We start from the raw sequence: 13334 nt of genomic DNA on the forward strand, positions 1-13334 counted from the left end.
TCACAATCAGATGCGGGATCACAAGAAACCAACTTCACTAACTCTGGTTTCACCAAGATCTACGTAAGGAGTTATGAAATGAAAGGACCCTCTCTATTGAAATGTGTTTATGGTCCTAGGGGCATTGTGACATATCCAAGGATTTTGCATCAAGTTCTGTATTTGCATGTTTATCAAGCTACTGAATTGCTAAACCCTAAACATGTGGCAAATGCTGCGTGAAGAAAGATGCCCTTTCTGGGCAAATGCTGTAAGAGGCAGATGCCGAGCAGATGTATCTCAGGCTAGTGAAGGGGACAAACGAAAGCTAGCAACCAAAGGAATGTAAGTAGGGCATGTGTTTGTAAGTTTAAAAATGCCTCAACCACTTAAATTCCCAAGTAAATAAAGCTGTTTCTATTTTTGGTACAGGTAAACTTTATAGCGTGTGGGCTCATGCAATTTTGAACCCAAAAATGCACCAAAAAATGCTCGACTAGCATTATTCTTTGAATGGCGTGTGGCCTTATATTGCCATAAATGACACAGCATAATTATTCCTTTACACGGCGAATAATCTTGGAGCACATAGGAGTATATTCCTAGAATATTCTAACACGCGCGAGATTGTTTTGAGTTTCCTGGAGATCCAACCGTTAGATCGCAACCAGATTTTACAGAATGGTATACAATGTCCTTCTTGATGACCCTGCAAAGAAGCATCTCGATCGGACACCACATGAGACCACACGAGCCTTACAATGTTTCAGGGGCATTTGCCATAGATCCGACCGTTATTTTGCTCCAAGATTCTATAGTTTGGTGTGCATTGACCTTTCCATCGACACTGCAAAGGGACATCACAATCAGATGCGGGATCACAAGAAACCAACTTCACTAACTCTGGTTTCACCAAGATCTAACGTAAGGAGTTATGAAATGAAAGGACCCTCTCTATTGAAATGTGTTTATGGTCCTAGGGGCATTGTGACATATCAAAGGATTTTGCATCAAGTTCTGTATTTGCATGTTTATCAAGCTACTGAATTGCTAAACCCTAAACCCTAAACCCTAACCCTAAACATGTGGCAAATGCTGCGTGAAGAAAGATGCCCTTTCTGGGCAAATGCTGTAAGAGGCAGATGCCGAGCAGATGTATCTCAGGCTAGCGAAGGGGACAAACGAAAGCTAGCTATAAACATGACGGGATGCAAATAGATTACTAGGCTAGTCCTGCGAAAATCAAAAACCATAATTGAAAACATTGAAAATGCAAAAAGAAAGGTTTATAATATTTTTGAATTTTAAGCAACCAAAGGAATGTAAGTAGGGCATGTGTTTGTAAGTTTAAAAATGCCTCAGCCATATAAATTCCCAAGTAAATAAAGCTGTTTCTATTTTTGGTACAGGTAAACTTTATAGCGTGTGGGCTCATGCAATTTTGAACCCAAAAATGCACCAAAAGATGCTCGACTAGCATTATTCTTTGAATGGCATGTGGCCTTATATTGCCATAAATGGACGTACACACACAGCATAATTATTCCTTTACACGGCGAATAATCTTGGCGCGGATCGCTGACATGGCATGGCAAAGTTCGAATCACTGACATGGCACAGCTGGATCGAGGCAAGGACATGATGTGACAAAGTTCAACCTCCGACAGCAAAGTCTAGAAGCTACTCAGTTTGAAATTTGTCAGAGGAATCATAAGATCTGGTTTGTCAGAGGATTTGATGTGACGTTCAAGCGTGTGTTATTTTTGAATTCTCGAACTCATTCCTAGGTCTATCATTTTTGTGCGCCGTGTTCTTGGTTCCGCTGAGCGCAGTGAGCGCTGCTTGTGTAAGCGGCGTTGTGAGCTGTGGTTTATGCGTCTACAAGCGGTTGCGGCATTGCGAGCGGCAGTTTATGCGAGTGGCAGTTTGTGCGAGCGGCGCTACGAGCAGTTGCGGTGTTGCGAGCGGCGCTACGAGTAGTTGCGGTGTTGCGAGAGGCACTGTCTTTGGTGTGGCTACCGCTTCCTCTTGATATTCGGCACTTGTGCTTCCTGGTATGTTCACCATGGAATGGTTTAGGACCACATTTAGAAATGGCATGAGGCCACATGCCATCTTGGGCCCTTGCAATTTCATGGCTAGCGTATTGTCATGTATGTTTTTACTTGCCTGCAGCTGTGTGTATATCAAGATGGCATGAGGCCTCATGCCATCTTTGGCCCCTACTAGCCTATTGCCATATTCCGTTTGCCTTGCTGCAACTGTATATATTTTTGTATGGGTGACGAGTCACGCACACAAAAATATATACAGTTGCAGCAAGGCAAAAGGAATATAGCAACAGGCTAGCAGGGGCCAAAGATAGCGTGAGGCCTCATGCCATTAGTGGTACCACTAATGGCATGAGGCCTCATGCCAATTTTGTGAATGCGAAATTTCACGTGGGTGTCAATAGCATGTTTGAATAATGGCATGTGGCCTCATGCTATTTGGTATGTTATGATTTAGGCCATTCTCCAATCATTTTTTGTATGGTCTTAACTTCTTTTCTGCACTTTCAGAATGGCCTTCAGGGTTGGGGAAAAGGTTTACATTTTGAATGGTGGGAAGAGAGTTGCAAAAGGGACCCTTGTGTCTATGGATCGGAACTTTGTTATACACTGTCAAAGGCTTGGGGAAGGCAATGCTGCTGTATCAGTAGAGACTGTCTTCGATGGGAATGTGGTCGCTATTGAACGAGGAGAGATGGTCGTCGGGGTAAATGTTGTTGTTGCCTTGAAAAATCTGCAGAAGAAAGCAGATGTTGGGGACAGCGCAAGTGCGACGCATGTTCCCTCCGTGGATCTTAAGAACCGTGCTACATGGATTCAGGCAAAGGTGTTTCTAAACAACCCCGAGGGGGAGGTGGTAGCTGAGGGCTTAGCCACAGTTGTCGATCCAAGAGATGCGGTTGCTAATCAAGAATTGGGCTGGGATGATATTGGAGTTGCAATTTTAGAGGTTGTTGACACAGAAGAAAACAGTCTGACTATTGGAAGCATTGTGCGGTGGAAATTGAGGCATTTAGTGTTTGAGAATGTGAAGGATTCACAATCAAACACCACTACAACTGATGACAGAACATCTCTTCATGGGAAAAGAAAGTACACCTTCCTACAGCGCAGCCAAAGGGATCTGAGCAACGAACCGAAAAGGCAGAAAATGGCGATGGAGGTTCGAATGGTCTCGACAGTTGCTTGTTGCAAGAGGAGGTGCTGTCAACATGCTGATTGGGATGCTATTGAAGAGGAGAGAGCAAGATACAAGACATTATCCTGGAAGGCAGCTCGCAATTTTGTGTATGAGGCATTACGGTCATCTGTTGATGCTTCAGAACATCAGGTGGGGGGCATGGTCGTCCAGAGGGGTTTGGTCTACATGAAGGCATGGAGAATCATTTATGGAGTCCCTCGAACCACATTCTACAGAATCAAAACTGAGTTCGAGGAACAAAGGGTTCAACAGGCAGTCCATGGGAACGACGGTACGCACAAAACCAGGGGTCATGTTGTATATGGAGAGGCAATCTTCAAGAGGTTTGTCGAGACATGTAGCGAGCAGCAACCACATAAAACCTGCCTCTTGGAAGATGGAACACGAGACACCCAACGAGTTCTCCCTTCCATGTATACCAAGGGGGCCATATTGGAAGATGTGAATCGGGAACTCCAGAGTAATGGCTACAGGAAGCTGAGCCAATCTAGATTTAGTAGATTGTGGAGCAACAGGTTCAGGGATGTGAGTATAGGAAAGTACTCCAGCTTTTCAAAGTGTGACGAGTGCACTGCTATCAAAATGGCTTTGTCGAAGAATTCTTACAGCGCTCAAGAGCGAGAGACGTTGGTTAGAAGGCGGCTCGACCACAACATCGAGCAGAGAAGCTGCAGGACTGCATATTATCATAACAGGATTCTCTCCATGGAGAGACCTGACTCTTACCTCTGCATCATCCACGACAAAATGGACCAGAAAAAGACGTGCTTACCTCGACTCAATCCTGCCCCCAAGGCAATCTCTTCATCCATGCAGCTGCCTGTGTCTCTATTTGGCATAATCGCTCATGGGCATGGTGCCCAGAACTATGGGAACTTCTTTGTACCTCTATGGGGTGGCGGGGGTGCAAACATGATGATTGCGTCCCTAGCAAAACACTTAAGGTCTCTGCAAAGTGCGCAGACTGAGCTGAACGGCCAACCCTTGCATAAGGCCCTTGTCGATCGAACCCCATACAGGGTTCAGCTGGAGGAGGAGCAAAGGCTTGCAGTATCGCGTGGGGCCCCATGCCATCCTAGTGAATATGTTGGCCGTCAGATTGTAGGGATATCACGTGAGGCCTCATGCCATTCCGACGAGGCTGGTCGCCCGGTGAATGCACAGCCTCATCCAAACGAAGCAGAATCTCAAGGAAGTTCTTGCGGCCGATGTGGCCTTCCACCCCATCTTCTGCTCCAAACAGACAATGCTGGCAGTGAGAACAAAAACATGTACGTCTTCGCGTACTTGGCGATGCTTGTTGCCAAAGGCATATTTGAAACGGTTACACTTGGCTTTCTCATGGTTGGGCACACTCATGAAGACGTCGATGCCATGTTCAGTCACCTGGCAGAGTCCCTCCGGCGATCCAATGTCCTCACCCTCCCACAACTCTACGATGAATTCCAAAATTGCATCAAAGGCACTGTTGAAGCTGCACTTGTGACAGAGGTTCCAGACTTTAAGGGGTTTGTAAGAGGCTACATCAGGGACGGATCCGAAACGCTGATTGGCCACTCCAAGCCTCTTCAGTTTCATTTTAGCATGCGTGACGGTGCTCCAGTGATGAGGTACAAGATGAGAGAATGGGACACAGTGTGGCTGCCAGTGGACGGCATTGAACTCTTCAAGAGAGATTCCATAACTGGGGAACCTATGATTCCTCAGGGTTCCCCACGGCCGATGCACCCGGATGGACTCAAAGACCAGGAAAGTATAGTGGCCGGGATTAGACAGCATATTGCCTTCTGGAAGAGGGGGTTGGTGTTTGGTAGAGAATCCTATTTTAAGAGGTGCAAGCCTTTGCTCGAATACTGGGAGAAGATTATATCTGCTATCCAAAATGGGCCGGTTGTATATGAAGAATTGGAAGAGTCCTTTTGGCCAGAACCCAGAGCACCAGATAGTAGCGGAACAATGTCCTCTGGAAATGCAGTGACAGATAACGATGTTGAGGATCACTATTGTGGGCCGAGGAACAAGAAGCCGGATTCAGCATTCAATCCAGTACAGGTCTGCAAAGGAATGGTCGTGCTTGTCAGACCCAGTAATAAAAAACAAATGATATGGGTGGGGCGCTGCATCACTGATGCAGAGGAGGACGCGGAAACTAACTCCTTCAATGTAACTGTGGAGTGGTTCAAGCCAAGTTCCGGATATACAAAGGATTGCCTAGAAAAGAGATGGGTGCTGAATCCAAGGGATCCCAGCATGAGCATATCGGTGGATAATGTTGTGCATGGTTGGATGCGGAAGCAGAGTGCCACCATCACCTTGCCAGACCATGCAAGAGATGCAGCAAGAGCATTCATAACCCGGGTTCAAGGTGAGATTCATTAATATTCCTTTACTAAGTTTCTAATCTATTTTATTTCAAGGTGAACAATCCGAATCTGAATCAGAGGAGGCGTGATGGCATGTGGCCCTTTGCACTAGTATATCTTAATACCGGTCTGAGAAATAGAATGGCATGTGCCCTCAGGCCTTTTACTAAATCACCTTTGAAAGAAATGCAAGCCTCTATGTCGTAAAAAAAAGGTACTAGAGAAATTCCTTAATAATATGAATGTTATTTAGTTTCATGAAAATACACTAAGGGTCAAATGAGTTAAATGACTTCTCCAGACTAGCAATGCCTCTTGCTACACCTTCACAATTAGATTCGTTAGAAAAAGATAACATTGAATAATATCTAAATGTTCTCACCATTAAGTTATATGTCTGGCTAATAGGAATGACGTTCATCTTGGAAAGCTCACCACACGCTCAATGAACAAACAAATAGTGTGTGCGCGCATGCCATCGCTCTTCTTTAGCTTCAGATTCGGCTTGTTCACCTTGACAATGAGATTTATTATACAACCAGATGGACTCAGTCTGGACACAAAGTCACCGCGCTAGTCACCATGCCCCAGATATGTCTAGCCCCTGGACAAAAAACATATAATTTCACGTCATTTTCAAATACTTGAAAATTTGTACCTAGTCCCATTTTACTGAATAAATCCCACTTTAACGAAATAGAGCTTCAAGTTGAAATTCAGCACAGCTTATCACCCACAGACAGGTATGGGGTATTAAGTTAAGTTTGGTGGCACTAATACTTCTTGACAGACGGACAAACGGAAAGGGTGAATAGGCAGCTGGAGGATTATTTGCCATGCTATGTCTCGAGAGACCATACCGATTGGGTAAGTCATTTGGGACTTGCGGAAATGTGTTATAACAACTCACCACATTTGAGTATCGGGGTGAGTCCATGGGAAGTCATCAATGGGCGAGCTATTGAAGGTCCTGTGGAGGTTGGCGTGGCCGAGTACCATGGAGAGTTACCCGCAGTGGAGGCATTCACAGCGGAAAGGCTCAGCATTCGGAATCTAGTGAGGAATTCCTTGGAACGGGCTCAACAAAGGCAAACCAAGTACACGAACCAGAAGTGTCAGGATGTAGAGTTCCAAGCTGGGGAGAAGGTGTGGCTGAACACCAAGAACCTCAGGCTACCTAGTGGGATCAGCTGAAAGTTGACCCAAAGGTAAAAATGCAAGTATTCTTGTAAATGAATTGATCTTGAGTTCCTTAAGCAGGTTCGTGGGGCCTTACGAGATTGAGGCACGAATTGGTAAAGTGGCTTACCGTCTCTGACTTCCTCGAGAGATGGGGAAGATGCACCCAGTGTTCCACATGAACTTACTCAAGCCGTACTTTGAGGATCCACTTCGCAAGGACCAAGTGAGTGGGATGCTAGGAACCTGGAGGTTTAGTGTGCTTGGCTGCTTGTGCCTGTGGGGAGTGTAGCTGAACCTTAAGTCCAGTCTAACCTGGGGAGGGGGATTGGGAGAGATTTGGGAATCTGTGGATGGATGGCTAATGCTCCGTTGCTTGTGCAGTGAATAGTTAAAACCAAGTAGGACCAAGTAGGAGCTGGTACAATAGGTAGGAACCTTGGTGTAGCGCACGTGGTTTTTATGCAAACACCCATGGTGATTTACCATAGGATAACACCACGAAGCAGAACCTAAACCCCTTTTGTGCCATATGACAGATGCCACATGTCACATGCCACATGTCCAAAGGAACGTGGTGTGGAACTCAAGGTTCAGGGCCTTGGGCCACTGAACGAAGGAACAGTGCCAAACTCCCAAGTGTGGAGCCAAGGAGTGATAGAATCGAACCACGGAACAACTCCCGAACATACAGCCCAAGGAGCGAAGGGACAGGAGCCTGGAGCGACTTGGAATAGTCCTGGAGCAACCAGCATCCTAATGCCAGGACTAGCATGCAAAATGGAACCAAACGGAGTCTGGCACTATTTCGGCATACCGGTGGCCTAACGCGAGGATATGGGTACCCCACCAACTAGCATGGTATGGAACTTAGGCTTAGACCCAAGCCGGACGCAGAACAAAGATAGGCACGCAAGCGGAAGCTAGACTATGCCTCTGGTTGGTCGGCCATGCCCGACCTACCCACTATCCCTACTATACATTTGGAACCCCCCACAGCCTCCCCCCCCTGCCCCCCCCTTCCCCCCTTCAGGAACACACGCTTTGGGCTTTCACCCCAAGCCTCTAGTATCAGGAGTTAGTCTCTGGGACAAGCTCGAAACTTATTAAATATGGAATGTCCTTAAATTGCAAATTTGGACACAGGACGAACACCATTGTGTTCAGGCCGATCTCTATATTCCGTAGATATGCCAAATGAGCAAATCTGGACACTTTCCATAAATAGTATTTGGGACCAAAATGAGACTAATACAAAGGGCATGATAGTGAGGGTGTTTGGCAAACACGGTAAGCTATCATCTAGCGATATTGAGGGACCAATCTCAATACGCGAGGGTTCTTGTCACTAGCAAGTGCAAGACAAAATGAGATGGGAACTTCTTACTGGGCTAAGTATGCTTAGCTAATAACACGTAGGAATTCCATCCTTATACTTGTCCGGTCTAAGTACACTCGAAATGCCCAGTTAACTCCACTAGCACAAGAGGGACTAATAAAGGGTCTAGCAATACCAACCTCCTACCATCGTGGCAGTAAAGTAAGAGTGTCAGTAAGGACTGGTCGGCAGGTAACTTTCAATACCCGAAGTCACATGTGCGACACTTGGTGAGGGAACTTAGCAAAAGCCAAGGCAGTGTTAGTCGGATAGACAAGGTAAGCTGGCAAAGTGGAAAGAAAAAATTTGTGGCTTACACCTTTGCTTCTTGGGCTGTATACTTAGAAGTTGCTCTGTGGTTTGGTTCCGACACTCATGTTTAGGAGTTTGGCTCCATTCCTTTGTTCAGTGGCCCAAGGCCCTGAAACTTGGGTTCCACACCACTATCCTTTGGACACATGGCATGTGACATGTGGTGCCACATAGAAGGTTTAGGTTCCATTTTATGGTTATCTTATGGTAAATCACCATACGATAAAAGGCTTTCAATGGCACTCGCCATTTAAGAACATGCATTCAACCCAAAACTTTAGCCAAAGTGACTCAACTTTAGAACAAATAAATATTGAGCACCAAATTTAATGAAAGACTTTGCTAATGAAAGAAAGTAAAATTTTTAACTTCATGCATATATTTAATATCTAAATTAGTATAAAGAGGATATAAAACACTCAATTGAACACTAAATTAAGAATGAAGAAGATATAAAACATTCAACTCAACACTAGATTGAGAATGAGAATGATAAAAGTCACAAATGATCCATGTGCTATGAAAAAGAAACATTACAAATGAGGAAGAAATATCATAAATAAAAGAAGGTGGTTCAAATAAAAAAATAAATAAAAATTTGGAAAGAACAAAAGGTAAAGAAAAATGATCAAATAAGAGATTAAAGGATTGACACTTATCTCGCAAAATCTCAAAACAATCTAGAATTCACTCAAGCTCATACTTATAAACTAGATCTTTGAACATTTGTTAAAAACTAGATTACATCATCTATGATTCACCAATTGATATCACAATCATGTTTCATATCAATGAGAGATGGCATAATACCAAGAATAGAATAAATTATATAATCACCCATAAAATTTTGAGATAGCAACACACCAAGAACACCAATATAATTATACCCTATAACACTAAAGGTTTGATCCAATGGAGTAACATTAACAATCTCAAATAACATATTCCTTGACATGGCATAGTAGAAGAAGAAAAAAAATCAATAAAAATAAAAAGAAAGAGTAGATCTAAGCACAACTACAACTAGAGTTTTAGATCTGGCATAAAGCTAATAAAAATCTAGTTTTAAAAAAGAATGAAAAAGTAAAAAAAAAAGAACAATATCCTAAACACTAGATCAAATATATTTTAAATACTAGATTACAAAAAAAAATTGCCTTTCCTCACCTTTACCAATGTGAGTGTTCAAGATATAAGAATAGGTATTATATACAAAAATGGATGAACTAATTTAGTCCTAAATGGATGGTATAGTATTATAATTAATGCATACATACATTTACAAACTTTACAATTGTAAATTAACATAAATAACAACAAAATAATAACATAAAAAATAACAACAATATATTCTTTTTCTATATATGTATAGTGAACCTAAGTTTAAGCCTCCAGGTGCACCCTCATATCCCAGGAGAAGAATTCTTGTTCGACTCTTTCTTCCTGAGCTTGAGAATGGCCAGGATTTGGATACCTCTGAGCATTGGAAATAGCAACACTCCACCACTACCATCAAAAGCCCTTGAAACACTGTTCGATACTTTAGGTTCGAGACAGGAGTAGAGCAAAACGGGGATAGCTCTGTTTGTGAAAATGGTAAAAGCTTTTTGCATTTTCATCTTCCTGTTAAGGGGATGTAGCTTAGATGGTAGAGTGCTCGCTTAGCATGTGAGAGGCAATACCCAGCATCTCCAAATCTTTTCGCCTTCGTGGACTTCGCGATTCCAAGAATGGAAACTGGTCAATAAATAAATGACAATCCGAAAGGCACAAGTGTGCCTATCCCATCGCTAGCAGAAAATCTCGTCCCTCCTTAACACGATCCACCAAAACCTCCACTCAGATCTCGCTGCTCACCACCAGCGTCATCTTTCCTCCTGCACATGCGAGACCCTCAACGTTTAAGTGTTTGAGTGGCGACTTTCCAACATTCCATTGTTCCATGGCAATGCGAGGTGGATGGAAACCAACACCATTGCCTGCCGTGAACAGAAACTCCGGCAGCGTAAACGAGGCCCGCGCGTTGGGAAGTATAAAACTGGATGTTTGGTAAGAGCACACGAAAAAGCACTTTGAGCAAAAAAGATTTAAGCCCACTGTTTATAAGCAGGTTTTCAGTTGGAATTTCCAGATCTGGAGGCTTCGTTTGTGATGGCGATGGTTTCTGGTAGATTATGTGCTCGCATCTCCGAAATGCGTAGGCCGGGCTCAAGTCCACTCTCGTTGTGCACTGCCAGCGATCTTTTCCCTTCCTCCTACTCGCACCAGAGGAGCCGGTCAAATGTCGGCGATCGTGTCGCGAGGGAAAGCACGTAGCTGGAATCTCTGAAAAAAGTCAAGAGCAATCCAAGGTGACCACACTCTCAAGCTTCTAACTCAAGCTTTCTTCATCGATTTCGTGCTGTCCTTGATGGCAGGAGATCTTGATGGCAGGAGATCCATGTCTGGTCAGGTGGATTCTCCAGATGTGCGACCTCTGCGCCTCGCAAGCGGTGACCACGGACAAAGTCACTCGCATGCTCTCCATTTTCAAGCAAAAGGTCTTCTTCATGCAGGCTGTGATGCTTGTATTTGGAGCATTTCTGCTCATCAGAAGCGGTGGATGTCGCACAGGAGGTTCGCACGTATCCAAGGCATTCTTCGTGGGACGAGTGCCAAAAGAGTAAGTGGACAGTGTGCGGTGTTGGGAGATTGCTATCAGCGCTGGTGCGTTTGGAAACAACCCGTACGAGATCTTGGTTTCGCTTCACAACTTCACCTGGTTGGACCTTGGACGAGACCATCAATTTGTAAGCGCTACGTTCCTCAAGAAAAATCTCTACGAGTATATGGATAAGCTGCATCCTTTTACTCAAGAAAGGATGAAATGTGTACTGATTGCTAAGTAGATGCCAAGAGCTTAAAGAGACCTTAAAAGACAGCTAATTGGAGCATCCAATTTGCAAGTTTTATCCGTGGAGGTGTCGCTGAAATCGATCGCGATCGCTGGAAGCGCAGAGAAGAGATTGATCGCGTCAAGAGATCAATTCACATTGTGGCCAGTCATCCGCAAGAACAGGGTTTTCACGTCAATTCACGAATTTGCCCAGGAAGGGCATCTTTCGGAGAAAGGAATCGGATAGACCCAGAATGGGCTATTCGGGCAAACGTCCACGTGTAAACATGGATGAAAAGAAAACGAGTTCATGAGCGTGCCTTGGTACCTATAGTTTCATAGAAAAACATTTTTTTTTTTTTTTTAAAAAAGTGTTTACTTCATTGGATGAATGGAAAGAAACAAAAGCTTCATTCCCAGATGCATCTCTCCAGATATGACAGACATGACGAAGTAGTAGCAAAAGATTGCAAATGGGGTAGTTCCTAGCAAGTCTGAAAGCAAGGAAACAATTCAGGTCTAGAGATCGCATCAACAGAAAGTACCCCCAGCACTGTCAAGCTGAATAAAGACTTGGTTCAGAAACGGAAAAGCTGGAGGATTGACAAGCATGAAAACAAGGATGTGGAGAAGCCAAATTATAGACAAAGCCAATCTGCAACAAGAAAAACAAAAGAAGAAGTGAATATCTTTGTCAAGCCTTCAGAGTCTATTTCTTACCCGAGAATGCCAAAAACAAGCTTGGCTAAGTAGAAAAGAACTGTAAGAGCCCAGGATGTGTCTTCCTGAGAGAAACTCCAGCAATGAAATAACATAAATGGGAAACTAGAGATACCTTCTCTCCCTGCATTCAGAGCTTGAACATCATCTTCCAAAAAGACAAGCTCCTGAATCGAGCTACACATATGCATTTGTCAACACGATCATGTCCACCACTTTTGTTTTGCTTTCTTTTTTTCCTGTGTGCAGTGGAGCTGACCTGCTGGACTTTCTTCACATTTTTCCGAAGCTTTCGTCCTTTCTTCCCACCTCTTTCTTCGCGTTGGAGACCCAAAGTCACCTTTTTTAGCACGTTGGAGCTCTTGGCTAAGTCAGTCGCCTCCTGCAAAGCCATCACCTTGAAGAGATTAGTTGCAAGAAACGTAAAAAGAACTGAAGCACATACTATTCAGCACGAGTAATAACACACTTGGGCCTATTCTTGAATGCAAATATGAGGCTCAGTGGTAATGTTGCGATTCGAACACCTCCGAACATCTGCAGGAAGGAAATCACATGTTCTAGAAAACAAAACGACATTACCGTGAAGAGTATTGATAATGCGATCACGTACGTCGGGAACACACACAGACCACGTAGTTTTAACCAGAGATCCAGACGTATAAGCTGCACACTATTATAAAACATTGCCAGACAAATGAAGAAAGGGAAAATGTAGAAGAAAAGGCTTACCATGAGAGTAACATTTGAAGACAATGAGAAACAAGCACGGAGCCTTTGCATTGAGTGAGCTAAAATCATTGGTGAACGCCAACGTCCTGGACGTTTCACGGTGAAATCAGCATAGCTGATCACAGCTTCAAGCAATCACGTAGAAAAAAACGAAAGATAGAAAAGAGCTTCTTACCTTAGAGAATTCCCAAGAGGAGGCAGAAGACTGTGAGGAGTATCACCACCCACAAGAGGGCGTTCTTTACCCTTTGTGTCACAGTCCTGGAAATCACCAAGAACAAAGAAAGCTTTTGAGATCATGGAGGAATAGAAAGAACTTAAGAAACTCTAGGGGGAGCTCGGTCGACCAAGTGTTCTGGAAGATTACTTCTCCTGGTCGCTCTCGTAGAAGAAGATCGCGAAAGGGAATGACGAGATAGACGAGCACAGTGTCGATGATGTAAACCACCCACCATAGCTGCTTCATCGGGAGAGTGAGCTTACACACCCCGACGTAGAGATTCTTCTCGCAGGAATGGCGATTCACGGCGTCCGCCGGGAGCAT

General features: G+C 44.1%; 1 protein-coding gene across 1 annotated transcript; it reads right to left on the minus strand.

Moving 5' to 3' along the window:
* Nucleotides 1-11713: 11713 nt before the first annotated feature.
* On the minus strand, nucleotides 11714-13256 carry LOC9648395 (LIMR family protein SELMODRAFT_432210-like). Its single transcript, XM_024667818.1, has 6 exons — nucleotides 13158-13256; nucleotides 12966-13051; nucleotides 12641-12731; nucleotides 12318-12440; nucleotides 12174-12225; nucleotides 11714-11832 (listed from the first exon to the last, which is right to left on the minus strand). The coding sequence occupies exons 1-6, from the start codon at nucleotides 13254-13256 to the stop codon at nucleotides 11714-11716; spliced, it is 570 nt and encodes a 189-aa protein (XP_024523586.1).
* Nucleotides 13257-13334: the final 78 nt, after the last annotated feature.

The sequence above is a fragment of the Selaginella moellendorffii genome, unplaced genomic scaffold (genome assembly GCF_000143415.4).
Source record: "Selaginella moellendorffii unplaced genomic scaffold, v1.0 SELMOscaffold_208, whole genome shotgun sequence".
Taxonomy (NCBI): domain Eukaryota; kingdom Viridiplantae; phylum Streptophyta; class Lycopodiopsida; order Selaginellales; family Selaginellaceae; genus Selaginella; species Selaginella moellendorffii.

Excerpts from the sequence above, each read along its gene's own strand:
- LOC9648395 (XM_024667818.1), bottom strand. The coding sequence starts at position 13,256 with ATGAAGCAGCTATGGTGGGTGGTTTACATCATCGACACTGTGCTCGTC. Across the intron at positions 13,052-13,157 it reads TACGAGAGCGACCAGGAGAA|GACTGTGACACAAAGGGTAA; the intron begins GTAATCTTCCAG and ends GGTGATTTCCAG. Across the intron at positions 12,226-12,317 it reads ATGTGAAGAAAGTCCAGCAG|GAGCTTGTCTTTTTGGAAGA; the intron begins GTCAGCTCCACT and ends AGCTCGATTCAG.